This window comes from Sceloporus occidentalis, unplaced genomic scaffold (genome assembly GCF_023333645.1).
Source record: "Sceloporus occidentalis isolate IW3139 unplaced genomic scaffold, rSceOcc1.0.p SCAF_5, whole genome shotgun sequence".
NCBI lineage: Eukaryota > Metazoa > Chordata > Lepidosauria > Squamata > Phrynosomatidae > Sceloporus > Sceloporus occidentalis.
This window is the reverse complement of record NW_028316985.1, coordinates 31,601,596-31,627,198: the sequence shown is the minus strand read 5'-3', so window position 1 is coordinate 31,627,198 and position 25,603 is coordinate 31,601,596. Positions and strand designations below refer to the sequence as shown.

At 41.5% G+C, this 25,603-nt stretch overlaps 1 protein-coding gene across 2 annotated transcripts; it reads right to left on the bottom strand.

Annotated features, from left to right (window-relative positions):
- Positions 1-1,669: 1,669 nt before the first annotated feature.
- Positions 1,670-14,025, bottom strand: RASD2 (RASD family member 2). 2 transcript variants are annotated; one of them, XM_089528079.1, is made up of 3 exons: positions 14,008-14,025; positions 7,368-7,647; positions 1,670-4,587 (listed from the first exon to the last, which is right to left on the bottom strand). In XM_089528079.1, the coding sequence occupies exons 2-3, from the start codon at positions 7,636-7,638 to the stop codon at positions 4,058-4,060; spliced, it is 801 nt and encodes a 266-aa protein (XP_089384205.1). In that variant the 5' UTR covers positions 7,639-7,647; positions 14,008-14,025; the 3' UTR covers positions 1,670-4,057. The 2 variants fall into 2 exon arrangements, with proteins under 2 accessions (XP_089384205.1, XP_089384204.1); XM_089528078.1 differs by having other exon boundaries at positions 13,952-14,020.
- Between the last annotated feature and the right edge of the window lie 11,578 nt (positions 14,026-25,603).

The following is a 25,603-nucleotide window of genomic DNA, read 5'->3' as shown; positions in this document are numbered from 1 at the left end:
ATCAAAGGCAGCTTTAGCCAGTCTCTAAATTGCATTTTCTGGGAACACAAGTGGGAAAGTGCAACTATAGTCATGTTTTGCTTGTTGGCTTTCTATAGGTATGTTGGCTATTCAGAAACAGGATGATAGAACTAGATTGGCCTTTGTCCTGATCCACAGTGCTCCTCTTATGTTCTTAGGTTAAGTTCTAACAACTCGTAGCTGGGGAGACAGGAAGCACAAATGACTCATGCTTTCTGAATATATCCAAAGGCACTCTAAGGTCAATAAATAAAATCATATGTGTAGAGAAATAGTTTTACGTCTCACCTGCTGCAAACAGGACTGCTAGTACATTCATTACTGTCAGCTAATGGTCTCTGTGGAAACCTGAAAATATCTGTCAGGCATACTATGTCCCACTGAATGATCGTTACAGTTGACACAAGTGGAAAGATATAAACCCTACTTCCAGGTCTTTCTAAACTCTAGAATCTAAACAATCTGAAATTAAAAGATGCGTAATTCTCCCTCATTTGTATTGTTTGAAATCTAGACATCTCTCCACAATAAAGCATATCTGTTTTGGTGTTATCACATTTTCCTGGTATCCCAACATATAGTGTGTTGGTGGGGAAACATGATTCTTGCTGCAGCTGGCAAAGTCATCAAAATTTGGAATGCCTGTGGAACAGAAACATGGCTCAGATATGCATTTGATCATACTTGTGACATTGCTGGTGATGTGTAACACACAATTCCCTTGCAGTATTGCTTTGGATAGCAACCTAAATAACCTAAAGGCATCAGGTTATGTATGATCTCAGAAGCTAAGAAGGGTCAGGTCTGGTGAGTATTTGGAAGGGACTGCCAGAGAATACCAGAGGAGAGCAATGGCAAACCACCTCTGAATAAATCTTGCCATGAAAACCCTATGATAAGGTTGCCACAATAAGTGAGAGTCAATTTAAAAGGCACATAACAACAATGAATTGCTTTTGATACACTTGAATCCTACAATGATAAGAGGCTTCTCTTCTCTCTTGTTTTCCACCACAACCTTCCTTGGAGAAGTGTCACAAAACAGGCTTATTGTAATCTTTATCATTTTTCTTTTGCAATGCTTTGTTCAGCTTTGCTCTGGAAACAATTCCGTTGTGTTTCTAGTTTCTGTTGTGGTCTGCTCTCAGAAATGATGAAAGTGGATTACATGCTTCTTCTTCCAAAACTCCCACAAACCTTTGCCAATAGTCTAAGCTCTATGATGAATGTATGTGAAGTGTTTAGCTGGCGTTCTTCATTTATTACCCTCCCACTCCAAACAGAGAAGGAAGAAATCTTGAGAGACATGTATCTCCCCACATACTGCCCACCATTAGTAGCAATGTAGTAATTCTTCTTTGATGGAGAGATTTGTGGCTGCTGGTTGGCCAGTCCATAATGAGGACATGTCAAAGCACCTTCAACTGTCAAGGAAGTTCGAAATAGGCTGCGTGTCTTTTTCTGCCTCTTTGAATCCTGCTGGGCCAATGGAAGTTTCTGCTTTTAAATTACATTTCCACCACACCATGTATTTTCTAAAACACACCCACATATCCAACTGGGATGTACAGTAACTTGTCATCAGTCATTTTCCTAATTTGAGAAAATGAGAACATTCAGGACACAGCTAACAAATAAATCAGGTTTATTTGAAAAGAATGTATACGTATATATACATAGATTTATTATACAAGTTTTTGAGTCACTTGAAAATAATATAAGTGGTTGCCATGGCACTAGAGGAAATTAGACAATACTGCATTTTACATTGCAAGGCAAGGAAAGGTGTGGGGCTGACGAATCCACAGGGAGGATGATACTTTTATCTGTTAAGGACTTTTACAGATATACTTCAAACTTTGTTTACCAGTCAGATATCAGAGTGAACATTCATTCAGCCCAATACGGCTTGCAGAACATACAGTACCATTTACATATGTGCAGAACATGAGGTATAATAGAACACAGAGGTGTAATATTATCAACAGCTGGTACAGAATATCAGGACTATCTATAATCCACACAGTTCACACAGTATGTCAACATAACTGAGACTAAAGTCTTTCCCCTGCTACATACATTGCAGCCATGTATACATACAACTACACACACACACACACACACACACCAACATACTCACGTCTGAGGTATTTTTTTCCCTTAAAAATGTCTATTATCAGTGCAGACAGTTGTCCCAGCACACCACGAAGGAACAAAAGAAGAAAGGGAACAAGATGAGACTGAGAGAGGCAGGGGTCATCTGGATGGGAGAATTATGAATAAATGAGGCTGGAACATCCCATCCTTTTATCCCATTCTTACATGTGGTAGCTTCAGAACACCTCAGTGAACACAACTGGGCCAAGACAGGTTATGGTATGAATTGATGAATTTATATGGAGTAAAACCATCTATGTGACTCAGTATGGTGTAGTGATTTGAGTGCTGAATTAGCACACTGGGAGACCAGGCTTTGAACCCCCATTCAGCCATGGAAATTCACTGGGCAAGTCTCAGCCACAGAGGAAAGCAAGGGCAACCTCCACCCCAACAAATTCTGCTGAGAAAACCTTGTGATAGGTTCACTTTAGGGTTGCCATAAGTCAGAAATGGCTGGAAGGCACACAACAACAACAAGAACAACAACAAACAATTTGTGTTATGCTGGCTTTTTTTTTTTTTTTAAAGTTCTACCTTCTTGAAATCAAACTACATCTGTGCATTATATTCTGGTGCTCATATCCACAGTGGCTATGACTTGGAAGACAGTCTCTTTCTAAACTGAATTTTACATGTTTGTTTCACCTGATTTGTGCAGGTTAAATTTAGAAGTAAGTCCTACTGTGTTCAGCTGACCTGAAAGCCAGATAACATAGCGTAACATAGGTGTGGGGTTATAGGGTAAGGGCCATGATGTGGCATGAGCCACCAGGTAGGTCATGGGATTTGGTATTACATAGCCACTGTGGTTGTCAGAAAAGCTTGGGAGAACTACTTTTTTGTATTATGACTCCATGCTCACTGCATCGCCATTGTCCATGCTCACTTGGAGAGTTTTAGCCCAAAAAAGTAACCAAGCTCTGGTTTTGAGGACAAAAGTGCTGAATAAAAGCAAGTTAAGTGGAGATGGGTGGGATTTGAAATGTAAAGATATTCTTCTTAGGAACAGAAAAGCACATGAAGCAGCCAGGTGTGCTGGGTTTTTACAGTACAAGAACTTCAAATTACTATATAAATTTTGTGACTTGAAAACAATTGGCATTTCTAGTTCCTACTTGCTGATTAGCTCACATTTCAGTTAAAACAGACAATTTGCCATCTGGTTTTGCTTGGAAAACAAAAACAAAATTAAAGCCAGAATATGAAGTGATATGAACTGCCAGTGCCATGTTAAAAAGTGCATTTCTCCACCAACTCCCAAATGTCCCAGCCTTCTTCAAACCAAACAAATCTACTTAAGGGCAAATCAGAAATATGCATACTTACATACATACATATATACATATATACAAATTGTCTTGGAAGCCACCCTGAGTTCATTGAACCAAGATAGGAAGGTGCAACATGAGTCTTATTTCTGAAGAAGAATTGGAGGAAAACAACATTGTTTTCATCTTGACAGCAAAGATTAACCACTGTATATGGAAACTCAGCAAAACTATGCAAGTTACTCATCCTGCACTAATTTCTCATATAATGCTGAGATTCAGCCTTCTTTATACAGTTTCTTCAAGGGAGAGAAAAACAAATAGAAAACCAGAAATTTTTTTATATAATGAAAGAACAAGTCATAGGTGCTGCATGTGGTAATTACTTACCAGACAGCTTCAAGTATTTACAATACTGTCCTTTGAAATAATTTCTTTACATCAATGGTGTGATACTGTTGAAAAAGTGGTTTTGAGCCTTATTCTCATGACTGTGATTTGCAGTCATTACCTGGGCCTGACAAATCCATTAACAACATTCCCCGATCAGCCATTTTCTTTTGTAAGGCACTGCACATACTCTACAGACTCTGTCTCAGCAGTTTCTTTCACTGAACTGTGCATTTCTCTCTCTCCCTTGTTTGCCCTTCTCTGAGGACTTTGGATTTGATGTATTTCAGGTCGCTATTGACACTGGGTCGACGAGCAAAGGGAGAGATCATGCCATAAGCATCTGTCTCTTTGACTCTGTTCATCTTGAAGGACTTTTGGTGGAAGGTGTCACCATACTGGACAGAGATCTTCCTGTGAAGGGCAGGACTCATCTCATGAGGAAGCTTGGCCATGCTAAAAAGAACATAGAACATCTCATTCACATTGGTGTTCTTCTTGGCGGAGACTTCAAAGTAAGCACAATTCTCATCACTGGAGACAAGCTTCTCAGCTTCTTCAGAGCTCACCTGGCGGTAGAGTTCACCATGATCATTCTTGTTGCCACAGATCACCATGGGCAGCTCTCCTGTTTCCTTAGTCTTGTTCTTCAGGCATGATTTGACTTCAAGGATCTGCTTCTGGAGTCGCTTGACTTCATCAAAGGATTCTCTGTTATCCAGGCTGAACACTAGGATGAAAACATCCCCTGTAGCGTTCCAATAGAAAGAGAAGGCAATCTGTTACAACCTATTTAAAGCCCATTTCAAAGAAGCAATCAATGAACAATCTTGTTTATATTATGGTGTACTGTATAACCAAAATGTTCTGAAAGTAGGAGTTTGGATTAAAGGGATGCTGTTTACAGAGAATTGGAAGCCCACAAGAATATACATATAAAATACAATGAACTAAGATACCAAGAATTTTAGTAAAATAACATTTTGAAAACAACATAACTATTTCACTTCCAGCTTGCACTTGAAATCCATCTCTTTTAGCTGTTATTGGCTTTTCTGGGGGAAATTACCAGAACTTGGCAAAATTACGTTTTTCCACACTACAACTTCCAGAATCTCCCTACCGTGACAGCTGAGGCACAAAACACACCTCCAACATTTCAAAAATGAAAAGTGGGGTGCTTGTGATCCAGCAACATCATGGCATGGTCAAGATGACAAAAATTACCAATTAGGAAGAATCCAGAAGCTGGGAGAAGCTGCAGCAATTTGGTTTTTCTTGAGCCTACTGAGAAGGAAAAGTTTCCACACATACACATACCCCACTGAGTCAATTGATTCAGGACTACTTTTGGACTTTAAACTCAGTATGCAGAACTGAAATAACCTGATGACAAAGGAGGAAAGGAGGAGGAGGAGAGAGAAATTGGGGCAATTTTAAAGCAACTGAAAAAGTGGGATGATAGAGGATTAATTGGGATTGTCCCTGACCAATTGGGACAGGTGGAGTATGTGACATATCTCTGATTATTTTCAAAGGGAAAATTCCTCTGAACATCTGGTTTGACTCTTGACATCTTCTGCCTGTACAAACATGCTGTAGAGAGGGTTTTTAGCCAAAAGGTGGTGGTGAAGATTCTGGGATCTTTGGTCCCCAAAAAGTAAATTTGCCAAGCTGTGAAAATGACAGGTGCAACATAGGTGTCTAAGGGCTCAAACAGACAGGCCAAAACAAAGCTGCTTCGGGTCACTTTGGAGGTATGCTGTTTAAATGATACATGTGTCCTAAGAGGCTGGAAGCCACACCAAAGCCACACTCCAGTCCTAAGGACTGGAGCACAGCTTTGGCGCAGCTTCTGGCCTCTTAAGATGCCTGTGTCATTTAAACAGCATACCTCCAAAGCGACCCGAAGCAGCTTTATTTTGGCCTGTATGTTTGGGCCCTCTTTCTTTCTACCACTTCCTCCTTTTTCCTCTCCTCTTTAGCAGCATCTTTCAGACACAATGCTGCTGTCATGAGGTAGTTAAATGACCTCTTTTCCACTTTCTTTCTTCACTTAAGCCACATGGTATCCAAAACACAAAAGGGCACCAAGTAGTAGGATTATCACCACTGTGATATTTTTCTCCTGCAATATTCTGACAGAAGTGGGTCTTCTTGACTTTAAGACCTGTTCAATAAACAGCATATAAAGAATGAGCTAAAAGTTTTTCTTAACACTTTAGTGCTTTGCTAAAGTCTTACTGTTCTAATGTTTTTTACTAGAATGAGACAAGCAGGGGTTTGCACATTTAAAAACCTTTCTGCATGAGAGAAAAAGTTAATCCTCCCAAATTTAGTGGAAACAGTTTCACAATAATCACTTTTATACTGAGCCCCTTTCTTGAGTTTTATTGCTAAGAATCTTTTTACAGCATTTTTGGAGGGACAGGATATTTATTTATTTATTTTTGATTGATTGATTGATTTTCTGCTTTTCTCCCAAATGGAACACAAGCTGCTTGAGATGGCAAGGGTCATACTAGGTGTTGCATATTGCATATTTTCCCTTCTACAATTCAATTTCATCATAGATATGTGCCTCAGCAGTCATAGTTGTAAATTAAATCCACATTTACCTAAATGCAAAGTATGTAGATGAGGAAAATTACATTCCATGACATGCAGATGTCTCACCACTTGAGAGAGAACATCTACTAAAATAGCTTGACCCTTGGTTGCTGGAGACATTTTTAGAGGAAGGGTCATAGCTAAGGTGTGGAGCACATAACAGCCTGTGATACAAGCAGACTATCAACCATTTTAAAATATGTTTTTGCAAGTGCAAGGTATCAAGTTTTGTCCCATATCACTAAGAAGAGCTGAGAAGGGATTCTTCCAGAAACCCTGCTGCCATTCATGGAAGTTTGGGTTCTTGGACATGTGTGTGCCTTCAAGTTGACTTATGACAACCCCATGAATTTCATAGGCTTTTCTTAGGCAAGGAGAGGTGGTTTTGTAGTTACTTCATCTGAAATATATTCTACAGCATGTGGTATTCCTTGGCAATCCAGTTGCCAATCGAAGTACTAACCAGGATTGATCCTTCTTAACCTCCAAGATCAGACAGGATCTCATACCTTTAGGGTTTTTAGGCCCTCCTATTAAATAAATAATTTTGTTGACAGGCGTGGCAGAACTATTCCCAAGGTACATCAAAAAGACTTACAACACTTCTTTCTTTTCAAAATCCCTTCTAATCAATAGACTTTCATTCCATCTCACAAGTGTCTTCTCTTTCCATACTGCAATATGGGTGTCATTTGTACAGGAAAGCCAAAGTCAAAGTATGCTTAGGCACATGAGATGCTAACTGAACTTGAATTACATTTTGTCTGTTATTTTCAGTCATAAACAAAAAACCCTCCAAACATCATACAATTAGTTTCTTGATGAGAACCTTGCCTGTTCTCCCTCAAAATGGTTTGTCTTGATCTGGACAGACTTGAACAGCTACTAGTAACCCAAAAACACAGAGAAAGAGCTAACCTGTGAGAATTGAAAGTCTTCTCATGGCAGGGAATGGGTGGTTCCCAGATGTATCCAAGATGTCCAGCTGATACATGTCACCACGAATGTTGTAGACTTTGCGATGAAAATCTTCAATTGTGGGTGTGTACTGGTCTTCAAAGCGGCCATTGAGAAATCGTGAGACAATGGAACTCTTGCCAACCCTGGAGGCTCCCAGCACAACCATCCGATAGGAGTTCTTGGCTGGCACATTCAAAGTGCAGTTCCCACTAGACATAGTCTTCATCATTGCTTAGATCTGCATGGATTAATAAAAGGCATGTTTTACTCTCAGGACTGAAAAGAAGAACACAAGGCCCAAAGTGATAGAACAATCAGTGCAGGACTGAAGCACCAAGCAATAAACTCACTGCCAGGCAGAGCTTGGCAAAATTACTTTTTTGGACTACCATTTCCTGTATTGCTATGTACTGTATATGCATTATCCTACTTGAGAGTATGTATTTTCCCTGGAAAATGATTAACCATCCATTATGAACCCAAGCCCTCCCTCCAGTCCATCTGCCTTGGTCCAGGCCTTGGAGGTAGAGAGGAACTGCTGGACCTCTTACCCTTTCCCTCCACCACTCCCTTCTCCTTCTGTGTCATGTCTTTTTAGATTGTAAGCCCAAGGGCAGGGAACCGTCTAACTAAAAAGATTGCATGTACAGCACTGTGTAAACTTACATCACTTCATAAATAAAGGTTAATAATTAATAATAATAATAATAATCTTCCCGACAAGCTCCGCTCTGTTACCTCCCTTGACCTGTTTAGGAAGAGACTTAAGACCTATCTCTTCCAACAGGCTTTCCCCCATGTGTCTTGACATCCGTTCCCCATCATACATGCTGCTTTCCTGCTAGTTCTGTCTTTTGGCCATGGTTTTTATTCTCTGTGGTTTTATTGTGTTTTTAATTTTGGAATGTTTTTATGATGTTTATATACTGTTGTTCAAATTGTATAATGTTTTATATCCTTGTTGTAACCCGCTTTGATCTCTTTTGGAAAAGCGGGCTATAAATAAACAGGATGATGATGATGATGATGATGATGATGATGTCATGCTAGTGGGTGCTGTGAACATTTTAACATTTACCATACTTCCCTGAACCCAACTAATTTTGTCTGATTGCAGAAACTAAACAGGTCTGGGCCTGGTAAATATCTGGATAGGAGGCTACCAACAAGCCCTAGGGATCTCCAGGTAGGACTAGGAAAGAATTTTGCCTGAAACATTGAAGAGCTGTTGGCATGTTGAGGTCCAAAACACACAGCAGAAATTATCCATCTTGAGACCACTTTAACTGCCCTGATCCAGTGCTAAAGAATTCTGGGAATTGTAGTCTATTGTGGCACCAATTCTCTATGAGAGAGAAAAATAAATGTCTCACAAAGATACAGTTCCCAGAATTCCACAGCACTGAGCCAGGACATTTAAAGTGGTCCCAAACTAGATTTTTTCTGCAGTGTGTTTTGGACCTGAGTTGACTATTCTGGTCTTCATAGACCAATGATTTGACTCAGGATGAAGCAGCTGTCTCCTTTCCTCCCTCCATCCCCCTCTCTCTCTCGCAGACATCATACACTTCAATTGTCTCAGTTTGGCAGGGACAGTCCCAATTATTCCTGTGCTGTCCTACTTTTTCAGCTGCTTTTAAAATATTCGAGTTTCTCTCTCCTCCTCCTTATGTCAATTGTTACAAAATGAGTTCAAAGTGCAAAAGTAGTTTGCATTCAGTTCAGTGGGGAGGGTGGGGGGAGAATCTTATGCTTCCCAGGAGGCTCAGGCAAAAACAAACCACTAGAGCCTCTCTTAGCTGGTCTGTTCTTCCTCATTAACTTTCACCCTCTTAGACACTTGTCATGTTGCACGGTCCCAGTTTTCATCTGTGAAATATAGGAGGATATAATGCACACACGGGCATCTGCATGTGCCATGCACACTCATACAAATGCACAAACTTATTGTTGCATAAATGTATGAGGTTTAGAGCTCACTTCTCTGGATTCATGACTTTGGCAGATATGTATCTCTGCACTGATATGTGTGGTAGAAGGAGGGGGAAGCACACAGTGGGGCCAAAAAAGAATGCATAGAGGTACAGTCTGTTTCATCTTCTGACAAAGTTCAAATAAGGTTCTTGTGAAATAAAAAGTGGGCTCTTTATTTAGTTACTGTTTATACAAGGTTAGGTTTGGATTATATATGTTCCCAGATCTGGTTGATGATCTGTCTTTATTTCCCAAGCTGTTAAAAAATTAATATCTTGACTCATTTCTGGAGCTTTGTATCAACAGCAAAACAGCTGTGGTTGCTGAGGGGAAAAAAGCCTGGGGCACATTTGTCTCAGCTTGGAAATTATCATTTGGTACTATAGCTCTCAAAAATCCCCCAGCCAGCATGGGCTATGATGGGCTGGTTCTGGAAGGTATAATGGTTTTTCACTTTTCATTAGAGCACAGTGATACTACTTTAACTACATGGCTACATTCTACAGAATCCTGGGATTTGTAGTTTGATGGAGCACAAGAACTACTTGGTAGAGAAATCCAAATATCTATCAGAACTAACAATCTCAGGACTTAGCGGGACCTTTGAAAAATTATTGAAAGCCACCTTGAATCCCATTTTGGGAGAAAGGCAAAATATAAATTCAATAAATAAATGAGTGAGCAGTTAAGGTGCTATAGAGTGCTATAATTATAGCAATAGCAAGTAAATTTCTATATGTGCTTAAGTGTACATTTCTATATGTACACTGAAGCACACCCTAAATGGTTTACAATGTGTAAACTAACTGCCCCCAACAAACTGGGTAGTGCTATAGTTATGTTGTGTGATAGAGACTGTAGTCTAATATAATAACTTTTTCAATCTCTGGTCCCTCTTAGGGGAACAATATATGAATCAGCTCTGGTACAAATTTTGTTCTGTAACCCTAAATAGGGCAGAACATTATTTTGTCATGGCCAATATAGTGTAACAGCCAGCTCAGTGCTATATAAGAACATAAGAGAACAAAACAGATATGGGGTGATGTTCATGCCCCTGAATCCCACTACATGCTACTCTGCTCCCCACTGTTGCTCATCATGAATTTCAGTGTTGTGATAGCAACAAGAAGTGTAAATCCCTCACCTTTGATTTCTGAAAAGCCAATAGTCATGCTAAAAGGAGACTCATGGGGAGTGCATGTCTTGTTATAGAAGAGAAATTCATATCACAGAGGCTTCCATGAGCAAAAATATCACTCTAAAACAATATTTCAGGGCAAATATGTGGGTTGTAATTTTGTTGCTGCAACTGCACCACTGGAAATTCAGAGACAAAAGCTGCTTTAGATCTATCCCTGCTTTCAGTCTTTCAATCGCAGTCTCACCTCTCATGCTAGAGCTGCCATCCTATGTACCCTTATTTATGAGTAAACTTATATGAACAAAATTGCTTATGTTCAGACTATGAGTGAGCTATATAAAATACCTATGCAATGTATCTTTGTTGCATTTTAGAAGACATTTCACACTAACTTTGCCATTCCTCATATCAAGCTACAGTATTTTATTTAATCCTGGTTATATCATGAAGAGAAGGGTCATACCATTTATTTTCTCAGCCTGTGAGTATAGTCTGAACTCAGTGGTGGATCCTAATTAAGCAAAGCTTTATTTTAAAGTTGTTGTCTGCCATTAAATCAGTTCAGTTTTAGCAATTTTTTGATCACTGCATGGTGGCCACTATTTTAAACCACAAGCTTACTCATGTAGCAATTCTGTACTGAAATCCTTGTGTATACTAGGAATGTATTGTTGTGATCCTGTGTGGGGTACACACAACAATACAGTTTATATAATTGTGCATCACGACAGAACTAACTTTCATTTTCATTTTACAGATATGGGTCCAAAACACACTGCAGAAATCATCCAGTTTGAGACCGCTTTAACTGCCCTGGCTCAGTGCTAGGGAATCCTGGGAATTGTAGTTTGTGGTGGCACCAGAACCCTCTGACTGAGAAGGCTAAATGTCTCACAAAACTACAGTTCCCAGAATTCCCTAGCACTGAGCCCAGCCAGTGAAAGTGGTCTCAAACTGGATTATTTCTGAAGTGTGTTTTGGACCATGCGCTTTCAAACTGACATGAACCCACTTCAGGAGAGTGGTGTTGCTATTAGTCATTTTGCATCCTCACACAGCTTTTAATGATCCATGCCTGTTTAAAAACAACAACACAAAACCCCATCTTTTCTTTCATATGCCTCACAACATCACAATCCAGAGATGGGAAAACAAGGTGGAATGATTTACCCAAGGTCAAACATATCACTAGTCATATTGGTACTTTGCAAACAAACTTACAATATCTGAATCCATGCTCACACTCTTAACTACTGAACTGTACTACCTCTTGTCCTAATAGATACACAAGCATATCCACTCAGGGATTGAATAGAGACACCCTATTTTAATTTCATTCCTTTTAACAGCGCCTGCATGATGCCCTTCGCAATCTAAGCCCATGTCCCTTATTATGGGTTCTCAAAGGGCTTCTGGGCAACCCGTCCCAAGGTACACAGCCATTCAGTGCTCGAATCACTTTGATATCTGCAGCCATTCATTATCATTGCCTCTTGAAAATCCACGCAAAAGTGAGATGTATACTTCGGAACAATTATCTTCTGTGCCCCATAAAGATACTTTCTTCCTTTGCTTGTCTCCCACTCTGCAGCTTTTTCTGACTCACTGAAATTGCCTTTATTGACTCAGAACACCCTTCAGGTACTGGCACCTATGGAGGGCATTGGAAAGATGAAGTCTTGGTCATTTTATAGGAAGCCAAGATTAGCTACAGTGATCTACAGGTATAGATACAGGAATCAAATGAGGGGGTACAGAAAAAGAACCACTCTGCTATATATGACATCTATGTTGGCTGTCACAACTGCAAGAGTTCTATAACATCAGAGCCAATGGTTTGCCCTTCCACACTTCCATCTCCACATCTTGAATAGCAGCACTTTCTCCCAAGCAAACCTTTTAGCTAGTTTTCCAGTGGCAAGTAGCTCAGATGCTTTTAGTTGTATTGTTCCTTTAATTTGTAAGTGGCTTTGTGTCCCAGTTTCTTGAGGAAAATGAGATATAACAACAACAGACATATTATGGTCACGATTCTTTGCTTGGTGGGAAACTGAGGCCAAAGGACTGACTAACAAATAACACCCTTGACCTCTTCATCATATCACTCTCTTTTGTTTCCCACACTCATACTTTCTCCTCACTGTCAGGCTACAGTTTCCACTGCCTTTATTTAACAGTTAAAACTGGACTTGCCACTTCATTTCCATACCCAAAGGATTTTGAATTTGAATTGACATTCTCACACACTAATGGCATATTAAACCAAATGCATCTGAGGAAGCGGACTTAAGTCTACAAAAACTCATGCACCCAACTTTTTTCTTTCAGTGATTCTCAAAGGTGCTACGAGATCTCTCTAGATACTGATTCTACAGACAGACATGGCTATGGAATTTACCACACAAAGGAGATCGGGAGTTTATTCCATGAATAACCTGGAAAAATTGCATAATTACATGAAAAGATCACACACGACATCACACAAAACCCGCCATTAAAGTGGTCACAAAGAAGCATTAACACACATCTTTTTAATTTCAGGATTTCAGCTACGATGCACTTCCAACATCACTTTATTTGCGCAATTGCGTGTGATAATCATTCATGCAATTACTCACCATTTTGGCTTTATTTGTACAATGCTTTAAATGCACTTTAATCTCTCTTTAATGCCAAAATTAGCCCTAGTGTGATAAACTCTTATGTGTTTGAAATAGCTAACCAAGGAGTGACTTGGTGAATTGGCTAGAAGCTGGTTCAGTTGCCAGTCCAAGTGCCCATTCTCTTAACCTTACTTCTAGAGCTCTTGGCTCAATTAAAGATAGATAGATAGATAGATAGATAGGATATCAATTTCTCTCTTTCTCATCTCAAAAGCACCAAGAGACCAACAGGTCCTCACCTGGTTTCTTTGCCAGTTGCACACTACCCCATAAACTTACAAAGCTTTTCTATAAGCTACATATTTTTTATAAAAATAATTACTTCTTTAGATTTTGTTTTCAAAGCTCATATTTAAATAAATCTCCCCTTCCACAAATGCTATTACACACCAGGACGGAAGACATCATAGGGATCCGAACAAAATATGTTCCAGGTAAGACAAAGCTTTGCATGCTGGAGACAGACAAGCCACCATCCGTCCTAAAAAAACCATCTCTTTCAGGGCTCTCTGAATCGGATCAGATTGCCACTGCATCCGCACTGCAGAAATAATCCAGTTTGAGCCCGCTTGAACTGCCATGGCTCAATGCATCCCCAAATTCCATGCAGTTCAAAAGGGCTCAAACTGGATTTTTTTCTACAGTGCGGATGCAGCCGAGCGCAAGCAGTTCCGCAAGATCCCTCGTTACACCAAGCCCTGGACCCCTTTTCCTTAAAAGAAACACACACACACACACAAGCCTCCTCCTTCCCCTCCAACCTGTTTGGGGGCTCTTGATCTGACCCCAGGTATGGCACTCCATCTCCTCCTCTTACCGTCTCTCTCTCTCTCTCTTTGGAAGACTCTTGCAGCAGTCCGATGCAGCTGCGACTCAGTATGCAAGGCGAACCGATGCTGAAAAGCCGAGGCTTCCTTCCTCTGTCCCTTGATTTCTTTCTTGCTTGCTTGCTTCCCTCCCTCCCTTGGGTTGCAAAGAGGGAAAGGCGATTGCAATTTGCGAAGCAAGTCTGAATCACAAGACAGGCATGGCTCAAAAGTTTGCAGCGCAAGGATGTGCAATGTTGGCTTCTTGTCCTCTTCTGGACTTGGATGAAAACACTCTTCAGTCTCTCTCTCTCTCCCTCCGCTCTCTGTCTCTTGATCTCTCTCTTTCTCTCTAGGAGTCTCAGTTCCAAAACCGACCTGGCTGACACACACACACACACACACTTCTTTCCCCCTCAAACCTGGGCACTTGTGTGTCTTGGCAACTTGCAATCCAGAGATCTGATCTGGGGGCTCTGAAGCGACATCTATCCCTAGGAGCTGGGGAGTGCATCCACTCCTACAGCCTCTTCTTGCTTCTAAGGAAAGGATTTGAAAAGGCAAGGTAACAACAGCCACAACTTTAATTTTGAATTACAGATGTGGAAATTGCTGGGGAGAGCTGGATTGGAAAGAAAGAGAGGGGGGATTGTGGAATAGTGACACCTGCACTATGAGATCCTAGAACGACTGAGTCCTAGAACAAAGCAAGCCTGAACTCTCCCTAGAAGCCAAGATGACTAAACCGAGGCTGTCGTACTTTGGCCACATCATGAGAAGGCATAATTGGGGAATGTTGGAGGGAAGCAGAAGGTGAAAAGGACCTCATGACAGAGGGATAGACTCAGTCAAGGAGACCGACCATGTGCCTGATCCTACAGGACCTGAGCAGAGAGGTGGAGGATAGAAGGACCTGGAGACGTCTCATTCACAGGGCCGCCAGAAGTCAAGATCGACTCTAAGGCAGCTAAGAACAACAACAAACAAATTGAGATTCAGTGTCTCTGGGAACAATTCCAAAGACATTTCCAAAACATCTGAATAAAATCACCCTAGACAGGATCACAACAGCACAGGTACTCAAAGGGACCCTACTACTTGGAGTATGCCACATTAGCCCACAAGGCTTATTCTGGATTCAGAATGATGAAGGGATTTGAGTGATGGATTGTGACTCTGGAGAGCAGGCTTTGAATCCCTGCTTGGCCATGAAAACCCACTGGGAGACTTTGGGTAAGTCACACTCTCTCAGCCCTAGAGGATGGCAATGGCAAATCCTCTCTGAAGAAACTTGCCAAGAAAACCCTGTGTTAGGTTCACCTTAGGATTGCCATAAGTTGGAAATGACATGAAGGCACACAACACACACATATACAAAAGGGGGGGGGGGGAATGATGAAATATGGACACAAACAAATTGAGGTTCAGTACCTCTGAAAGTAATTCCAAACTTCCAAAACATTTGAATAAAATCACAATAGATAAAATTACAACAATGCAGTTACCAAAAGGGACCCTACTATTTAGAATATGCCACATTAGCCCACTAGACTGAGTCCTAGATTCTTAGATAGAATCCAAAGCATTGATGTCCCAAAATTGGAGTCAAAAATGCTTGGTAGACTGTGGAACTGATGATGATGATGATGATGATGATGATGATGATGATGATGATGATGATATCCCAAACTTTAGGAACCAGCACTTTGCAGACAGAAGCCTACAAATTTTGTTATGTTGTTTACTACCAAAGTTACTTGGTAGCTCTCTCTCTCATCTTGAAGGAGCTGGTAAATTCTAGATTTCTTCCTATTGATAATCACCCTATTCCTGTTTTGAAGTCAGTGCCAAAGCTGGCAAAGGACAGTTGCCAACCGAATGGGCACTAATGAAAGAGCACAATGAATACTTTAATACAGAAGATTTTAATGGTTTTTGAGACTATTATGCTGTGACATTTCTCTTACCCTGTTTATCCCCCAAAATATGGGGCTTACACACTGCAGGGCTGTATATTCTCTTCCCCATACCTCAAACATAAGGAAACACTGAAGCAAGAGACTATAGGCTTCAGTTTCATTTTTACCTTAAAAATGCATAAACCTTTCAAAATGGGATATATTTTTCCTTCACTGTTTTCCTGCTAGATAGAGGCAAACTAACTGGTAGACCTAATAAGGACATTTGGCTTTGCTGAAGAGCTGTGAATTCTTTTTTAAGGCTGATAATTTCTTCCTGCAATATTTAGCTGCTCTTTTAGGTCTTCATCTCTGCTGTCTGATCAAGTCTGACCAAGTACTAGATTAGATTGAGAAGCATAAATAGCTTGGAATTTCATTTCCAGGGATTTTCACTTTGTGAGAAAATCATTCAAGTCGTTATCGATAAAGGTTGCATTTTGATCTCACACTGCAAGACAATCTGTCTTGCAATGACTGAACCTCACTCAAACTTTCAAAGGCATTTTTTTTCTTAATCTTATTTTGCCTTCTTCATCCCCTTTTCAAAGGGTCTCCCAACCATCCCAATATATTGGACAATATTCCCCCTTCATTTCTGGTCAGCATAGCCATAATGGGAGTTGCAACCTGACAAGTGAGCAAAGCACGAGAACATTTTGGATTGTAACTCCCAGAATCTCTCTGCCAGTGCTCATGAGGGATTCTGGGAGGTGTATTCCCACTTTTCCAAGCTTTCCATATTAGGGCCCCATTCACATTGCACAATGATAGTGCTATGATTACACTTTCACTGCCATAGCAACAGTTATGGGGAAAGGGCAGGATATAAATCAGGGGTCGGCAACCCCCAGCCCGCGGGCTGGATGCAGCCCACAGAGGTGGCAGGAGGAAGAGGAGGGCCGCACGGCCTGGGGCAGAGGAGGCAAAGGGGGAAGCCCCGTGCCGCCCTCCCTGCCTCCCCACGCGGCCCCGCAGTGCCCACCTCCTTCTCCTTTGCCTCCTCCACCCCGCCCCCAGGCCACGCGGCGCATGGAAGAGGGGGAAGGAGAAGAAGGAGGAGGAGGAGGGGGAGCAGAAGGAGGTGGTGAGTGGCCAGAGGCCTCAAGGTTTTTTAAATTTTATTTTGTGTGCTTTAAGTGCTAACAAGTCTCCCTTGCTTTGACAATGATAGTGTGGTGATGATGATGATGATGATGATGATGATGATGATGATATGAGTCAGCTTGAGAGGCATGCAGGCACTGCTTCAGAAGCCGAGAGAGTGTCACCTTCCAAAGTGTGTTTTGGGTGCTTTTAATGCAAACAAGTCTCCCTTGCTTTGACAATGATAGTGTGATGATGATGATGATGATTATGATGATTATGATGATATGAGTCAGCTTGAGAGGCATGAAGGCACTGTTTCAGAAGCTGAGAGAGTATCACCTTCCAAAGTGTGTTTTGGGTGCTTTTAATGCTAACAAATCTCCCTTGTTTTGACAGTGATAGTGTGATGATGATGATGATGATGATGATGATATGAGTCAGCTTGAGAGGCATGCACGCACTGTTTCTGAAGCCAAGAGAGTGTGACTTTCCAAAGTGCCTTTTCTGTGCGTTTTTGGTTCTTTAATGGTGATACTGATACCAGCAAGCCTCTGAGGCAAGGCCAATGTAAATTGCTGTGATTTTTACAAACTCATGCGCAGTGAAGAAAAACCAAAGTCCCTTGACCAAGTACACACTTCTGAGAAGTACACTTGGTGCAAGAATGGTGAAACCACCTTGACATGTTCAATATGCATAGCCATGTTAAACCATGCTAAATGTTAAACCCAAGGGGTTTAGTTATGGAATAAGCCTCTGAAATATGCAAGAGGCCACGTTAAGTAAAGCCATGTGAAATGCCCAAATGTGCTGTTATGTGTGTTTTGGAATGCAGGTTGGAGGTGTTTGGCCAGAAAGGGACGAGGAGGAGACGGTGGGCACACGCCTCCTCCTCCCCATGGGGCTTTGGTGGAAGCTCCGCCCCCGGTGTGTGGCCCCACCCCCGGAGGGTGGAAGCTTCGCCCCTGGAATGCGGCCCCACCCCCAGAGGGTGGAAGCTCCACCCCCTGGCTTCGGCCCCCCCAGTTGTCTGAGGGACAGCAACCCAGCCCTCAGCTCAAAAAGGTTGCCTACCCCTGATATAAATAATAATAAGACCATCCCACAAAGGCCTCAGCTAGTATAGACAACAGTCAGGAATTCTGGGAACTGAAATTTATTTTATTTATTTATTTAGAGTATTTATGTCTTCAGCCAAAAGGCTCTCAGAGCAGCTTACAAATTGTTAATTAGACATTTTCCTGCCCTCAATTTTACAATCCAAAAAAGACAAGACACAAAAGGAAAAGGGAATGGCAGTGGGGAAGGGGAAAGGTCCAGCAGATCTTCTCTGTAGGTCTAAAACATCTGGAGGACTAAAGTTTGGGAACACAGTAGTCTAGTGCCTTAACAAACTACAAACTCCAGGGTTCCATAGGATGCAGCCATGGCAGTTAAAGTGAAATCATAGCAGTACCAATGTGAATTACGAAAGGGTTTCTGGAGAACACTAGATGAGGAAAACCTGCCATATTATCATGGCTGTGTTGCCAGTGACAAAGAAGAACAGGATCCTTTTCTCTAACGGCAACTGTACCTGCTGAGCTGAAGTGACATGGAAATGCTTCCTCAAACCATTGTATCTTCTCTAAAGCCCTCTTGAAAAGTTATTAGGCCAACGTCTAGGGGGAGTTGTGCAGCTCTAGGAAAAAACACATTATGCTGAGCAATTTGGGCTTCTCTTTGCACCTGCTTTCCTAAGGACCTGCACATGGAATCTTAAGTGTTGGTTCTTGTATTATTCCAATGATGTGGGAGTCTGCAATCTGTATACCAATAGATTCTGAAGTGCCAGCTCTCACCACATTCCTCATGTCCTCTTAGAACACTCCAAACGTGCTGGCAATGGCAATTGTGCTGATCCATGTCAACTAATTAGTCCTAGCAGTTTTCATCTCCATAGGGAGGAAGTCCTTTGTAAAGCTAATAGTGTACCCTTCTGACTCTGCTTGCTATAAAGTTAATTGCCCATTCAAGACCACCCCAAGTTTGCATTACAACAGGGGTAACTTACAGCAATAAGCTATTTCTGGGAGAATCCCCTTCCAGCCCCCTGGATCCTCTAAGAAACATAGTGAACTCAGAGGGAACATGAAAACCTGAGGGATGATGTAACATTCTGTGCTAATTAAAAGGTAGAGCCAGCCTAGTTTAGTAGTTTCTTGAACTAAGATCAGAGTTCTAAGGCCAGAGTTCTTAGGGTTTGAATCCCTGATCTCAGGGAAGTCATATTGTTCAGCCATAGAGGAAGGTAATGTCAAAACCGTTCTGAACAAATCTTGCCAACCTTATAATAGGTTTACTTTAGGGTTGCCATAAGTTGGAAACAATTATAAATAAAAAATCCCTTGTGACCCAATCCTGAAAGTCCAGGCTCCACTACACAACTGTGACTCAGAGAAGTGTTACTTTTTCCAGTGGGCCAATGTGAGGGAGCCATACATCACATGGAAGGAGATGACCATTCTCTAATTCTTCCCCATGCAAGGATTATTTCTCTTTCTAAATCAGAGGTGAGAATCATGCAGACTCCCAGATGTTGTTGGATTGAAACTCCCAGCATTTCTTGTCATGACTAAGTTGGCTAGGGCTGATGGTAGTCACTATCCAACAACCTCCAAACGATCTGCAAACTGACCAAGAAAATCCAGCAAATACTGCACTCATCGAAGGACAGCCACAAGAGTTTATCATATACCTCTCACAGCCACAGGAGTTTATCATATACCGTGCAGCTGCAGACAAGTCTACATAGGGACCACCAAACGCAATGTGCAAACAAGAATCAAGGAACACGAGAGACACTGCAGACTGGGTCAGCTAGAAAAATCAGCAGTAGCAGAACACATAATAAACCATCCTGGGCATAAAATGCTATTTGAAAACACTGAAATTCTGGACCCTGCCAACAACTATCAGGTCAGAATGCACAGTGAAGCCATTGAAATCCACAAACACATGGACAACTTCAACAGGAAAGAAGAAACCCTTAAACAAAGTTTGGCTACCAATCCTGAAAAACACCAAAATCAAGACCCAGCACATGCAAATGAAAACCACCCAGGTTCAGGGGGATTTCCCAGCAGACAATGGATCATTAATTTAATAGACACCCTGAGGCCTTGCCATTCAACAACAGACCAACACAGAGATTAACATGTAAATCACTACCTCTCAGCCAAGGGTCACACTGTATATATATATACTCCACTAACTCCCATGACAGCATTCTCTGAAGATGCCAGCCACAGGTGCTGGCAAAACATCAAGCATAAACTCTTCTAGAACATAGCCACATAGCTTGAAAACTCCACAGAAACCTATGACATCTATAGAACTATGCAGTTCCCATCCCCTTCTACAGTGGACTCTGTCCACACAGTCCAAGGCTTCTCATGTTGTTCAGGAAGGAGCACCATCTCTTCAGCTCCATTGTCAAATTATCAAAGGTTCAATTGGTGGAAGTAGTGTTGGAGGGAAAAAGTAGTACTTGCTTCCTCTTCATTTAATTTCTATGCTGATGCTCTAGAGGTTGAGCACAAAAGGGACCCCTATTTTGGAATAGCTCCACACTTTCAAGCATGTTAATCTGCCCTTGCCTACACCCCTTGCCTGGAGGGGGCTAACATTCATGAATCTACCTGCTTGCCTGTATATCTCCTCAATTCACTTTATGGTAAAATATTTCACATTGGCACAATTGAATTTAAACAGTTCTGCAGAGCATAGCCAACCATACCAAAGAGAAGTACCTACTGCAAGTGGCAGATGCTGGGGACATGGAGTGCCAACAAAATGTTGTAGGGCAGAATGTGTATACCATTTTGTCTTCTCTGTATCCCCTAAGACAGTGGTCACCAAACTGTGCCCTTTAAAGGATTTTGAACTTCATTTCTCAGAATCCCAGGCTACTGGCCAGCATGGCTGAGCATTCTGGGAGCTGAAGTCCAAAATTTCTTAAAGGGCACAGTTTGAGGACCACTGCCCTAAGATATCCTGTTGATCTCAGCTGTGGTCCAGACACAGTCGAGTCATCTGGGTTCAAGTAAGAGTCAGCTGTTAGTTTAATCGGTCTCTATATAGCGTGGTGTAGTGGTCTGAGCATTGGACAACAACTCTGGAAATCAGGGGTCGATTCCCTCCTTGGGCATAAAAACCCACTGGGGGAACCTTGGACAAGTCACACGTTCTCATCCTCAAAGGATAGCAATGGCAACCCCCCTCTGAAGAAACATGCCAAGAAAACCTTATGATAGGTTCACCATAAGTGAAAAATGGCTTGAAGAAAAAATAAATAAGTGATGGTGGGGGATATATCCTCTTTTATCCTTTTGTCACAGGCAACAAAATTGCTCCAAGATTTGGATTCAGGCAGCAAATATTTTCTGCATCTTCATCTCAAGGACATGAAGAGTGATCTAGGCTAAAAGATAAGGTTATTTTGATTGCATAAGAATCTTCTAGATCATTCCATGACATCTCAGCTCTGGAAATGGCTAGTCACTTGCAGAGTCTTTCTTTCTTTCTTTCTTTCTTTCTTTCTTTCTTTCTTTCTTTCTTTTTCTTTCTTTCCTGTGGTTACCATAAAAAGTAACGGCTGTTTTGAAATATATCACCTGTTTCCATTTTCAAGTCACGAACACAAAGTACTTATAATCCCTATGATCCACACTCTTCATTCACACTTATATTATAAACTATTTCTTCTTCTTCTTCTTCTTCTTCTTCTTCTTCTTCTTCTTCTTCTTCTTCTTCTTCTTCTTCTTCTTCTTCTCCCTCTCCCTCTCCCTCCCTCTCTCTCTTTCTCACCCTTCTGGTCTCTTTCACACTGCACACATATAGCATTTTGATGCCACTTCAGTTACCATGCCACCTATGGGATTTGGTGAAACAGTAGAGCAGGGCTTTTCAACTTTGATCCTCCAGCTGTTTTGTACTTCAGCTCCCAGGAGCCAACATGGCCAATGATGACATATTCTGAGAACCACTGCACTAGAACTCTCATAGGCAGAATTCTATGTATCTCACTGAACTTCAAATCACAAGATACTGTAGAATTGAACTGTGACAGTTAAAGTGATATGAAAGTGCTATAATTGCATAGTGTGAAAGAGACCTCTGTGTCTCATTCTCACAGATGTGCACATGCACACAACACACACACACTTCATTCACTACTGGAATGCCATTGTGTTAAATCTCCCTTCAGCTGTGAAACTCACTGGATTGCTGGTCCTGGTCTCTCAGTCTACCTCAAAGGGTTATTGGGTAAAGGTTGCATGTGTGTAGGCAAACCATGTATATTGCCTTGTGCTTTATGGATAAAGTGTGTGATAGCCGCCGCCACCACCACCACCGACAACAACAACAAGCAAATGGCTTTGGAACAACCTTGAGAATCTCACCCCCTTACTACAGAAAAATAATGGGCCAGATCCAAACTCACTTTGACTGTGAGTGGGCTCACTGAATGCAGTGGAACTTAAGTCAGTAGACCTGCAGCTTGCTTTCCTTGGATTCTCTGTATGTATGGCAAAGCCTAGACCCAAACCATTTTTAAAAATGTTGTTTTATATTGTTATTGTTATATGCATTATTTCCAACTTATGGTGAACCTATGGTGAACCTATCATTGTGTTTTCTTGGCAAGATTTGTTCATGGGCTAGCTCAGTACCTTGGATAGCTTTTTTCAATTTCAACTAAAAGCCAGGTGGATGTATTGTCCCACTGACATGGGAGCCACCAGTTGTTCCTTGAGGACAGCAGCTAAAAGGTCATCTAGTTAAAGGTTTGTCTGGACCAAAAGTACTTTGGGATAGGGCTTTTATTGTTCCATCATCTTGTCTCAATTATACACTTTTACAGAGTGTCCAGACAACATAATCCTCCACTTGTAACCTTCTTATGTTTTCCCACTGGGGCGTCTCTATTTTTCCTCATAAAAATCTGTCAAGAAGAACAGATGGAACAGCTGCATGGTGCCTTTTGACTAGCAGTGCTAAGTATTGCTCCTGCACAAGTTCAGAGCAGAGAAAACATACATGGGCCAAAGGTGGAATGAGGCTGTGTGCCATGCATGCCAAGTCTTCTGATGTACTTCAGTCTTTCTAATTGCAAAACAGAACCAAAAAAGAAGAATTGGCATGGATATATGTCAAAGAATCCTGAGGCATATATATATATATATATATATATATATATATATATATATATATTGTGGGGGAAGGGGGTATTCACACACACACACACACACACACAGAGAGAGAGAGAGAGAGAGAGAGAGAGAGAGAGAGAGAGAGAACTACTCCCCCTTCCCCCACAACTTATGGCTAGTAAATTCCATGTCAGTGGAGGAGTGAATCCACTCAGTAGTGCTGGGAAATGTGGAAGATAACAGTGGATCTCTCTTCCAGAATAACTAAATTGTTACAACAGAAGCCGAGCAACAACCAGTCCCACAGCCATTCACATAGACATAGGGTCTAGCAAAAAAACAAAATACAAAACCAAAGCAAAACAAAACAAGCTTAGCTTTCTTTGTAAAGTAGGACAAATAGCTTTACTTACAAATTGATTGTGCATAATCAAATAATGGTTTAATGGTTAAAAGAGAGAGAAGAAGAACCTGTAGGTTTGAAGAATGTAAGAAGAGCAAGGATGTGGCAAAACAAACAGAAAGGATGTTGCCACAGTGCAAACAGGAAGCCACCACAATGCATAAGTACAGGCATGTGAAGGATGCTAACTCTAAGAAGTAGTCCAGACTTTGAAAGAGTTATCTAAAGTGCTGAACTTTGTCCTCCTTGGCTAGCATCTTTAAAGTTAAACTAAAACCCGGAGCAGATTCACCCTAACTAAGCAATATGGGAGCCACTAGCCACCACTGAAAATAGCTCTGTGAGCACACAGCACATTCAGTAGCCACTGATGTTGAGTTTTCAAAGAAGTAGCTATGGCGCTTTACAAAGTGCCCCAAAAGGGTGCTCTGCGGGCACCCGTGTTTGCTGCACCAGGGAACCACAGCGAACAAACCACGCGATTCCCTGGTGCAGCAAAAAGAACCCGCAAAAAGCGGGTTCTTTTGCAGTGCGGAAATGATGCCATAAGGCGCCAATGGTGCACTTGCGGCATCATTTCCATGCCACGACATGCAGATGCTAAGCATCCACTACGTCAAAATGGCAGCACCCATGTAGAATGGGCACCGCCATTTTGTACGTGCTCGGCACGTACTAGGGTTAGGGGCGTCCGGATAGGATAGCATGTACTTTTTGGTGGTGTGGAACCCGCCTATGTTAGTCTCTTGCAGCATAATAAGGAGGAAAGAAAATGGAGGAGGGGAAAAGAAAAACCTTTAAGACTGTTTTCCCCCTACATGAGCTTTTATGAATATAAGCCCACTTCTTTAGATGCAGTACCACTCCTTTTTATTGAAGTCTGTGGATGGGATAGGAAAACTGGAATGAGGTGGGAGGAGAATATAATGGAATATCATAGCGGGGTCTGGCTGGTGCTTTGAACAGAGCCATTCCTCCTAGAAGGTAAAGGTTTATGGGAACATCTGTTGCTGATCCAAAACATGTTTCTCTTAATTTTAATATAAAGGCAATCCTTCATACCTCACTGTTTTCCCAGATATCCAGGATCTTCCCTCTAGTTTATTGGTGTTACTGTTTTGCATCTAAGGCATGCAGGGCAGTGTCACTGACTTTGCTGAGAGAACTGTAATACATTCAGAATACAGAAATTCATTTTAAAGAAAAAATGTGTGTATATGTGTCAAGGTAACAACATGACACTGCCAAAATCTCTTAAAACCTTTCACTTTATTTCTCTGTGTGCCACTACTGCCACCAATATGTCACAATGTGACTCACCCACCCAACCACTTTCTCAGATGGCAAGCCAATGGGACTTTTTGATCCCACCGCTGCCATCAATTATATGAAGGTGATGGCCACTATCCCACCAATTCTTCACTGTGAGACTCAAACTTGGGACTCTCTTAAGTGTTTCCTGCACTATAACACTCTTTAGATGCCAGCACTCTGGGTTTCAAATTTCCCCCCATCTTGGCACCAACTATTCTTTGACAGCCACACAGCCACTATCTAATGTGTCCCAAACCTAAAAGACTTTTCTCAATGTTGGTAGCATTTTTAATGTGTTTCTGAAATCACTTCAGACAGCTACTTGTTGAAACAAATATATTTATTGACAAGTCAGGCTGAATACAGTATCTCTTTTAGTGGATGGTGTTCACAGTGGATACAATGTATAAATACTTTATTAGTTACACAGTTTAACAGTTTCTTTAGCTTGTCTTTTTAATTGTTTCCTTATAGCTTTCCTTATATATTCTCTTACAGACTATGGGGCTTGACAGACCGCCCCAAAAAGGTGGGCTGGAGCCATCCATTTTTACTCCTGATGGAGGTTGCAGTGGCACAGCCTCCGTCAGGACTAAAAAGAACATGTGGGTTCTTTTTAGTGTGCATGGTGGGTGCCATGAGTACACCA

Bases quoted from the DNA above. Each gene is read 5' to 3' on its own strand.
- RASD2 (XM_089528079.1), bottom strand. From the start codon at position 7,638: ATGATGAAGACTATGTCTAGTGGGAACTGCACTTTGAATGTGCCAGCC. The intron at 4,588-7,367 runs GTTAGCTCTTTC...GGAACGCTACAG, and splicing joins AAGACTTTCAATTCTCACAG to GGGATGTTTTCATCCTAGTG.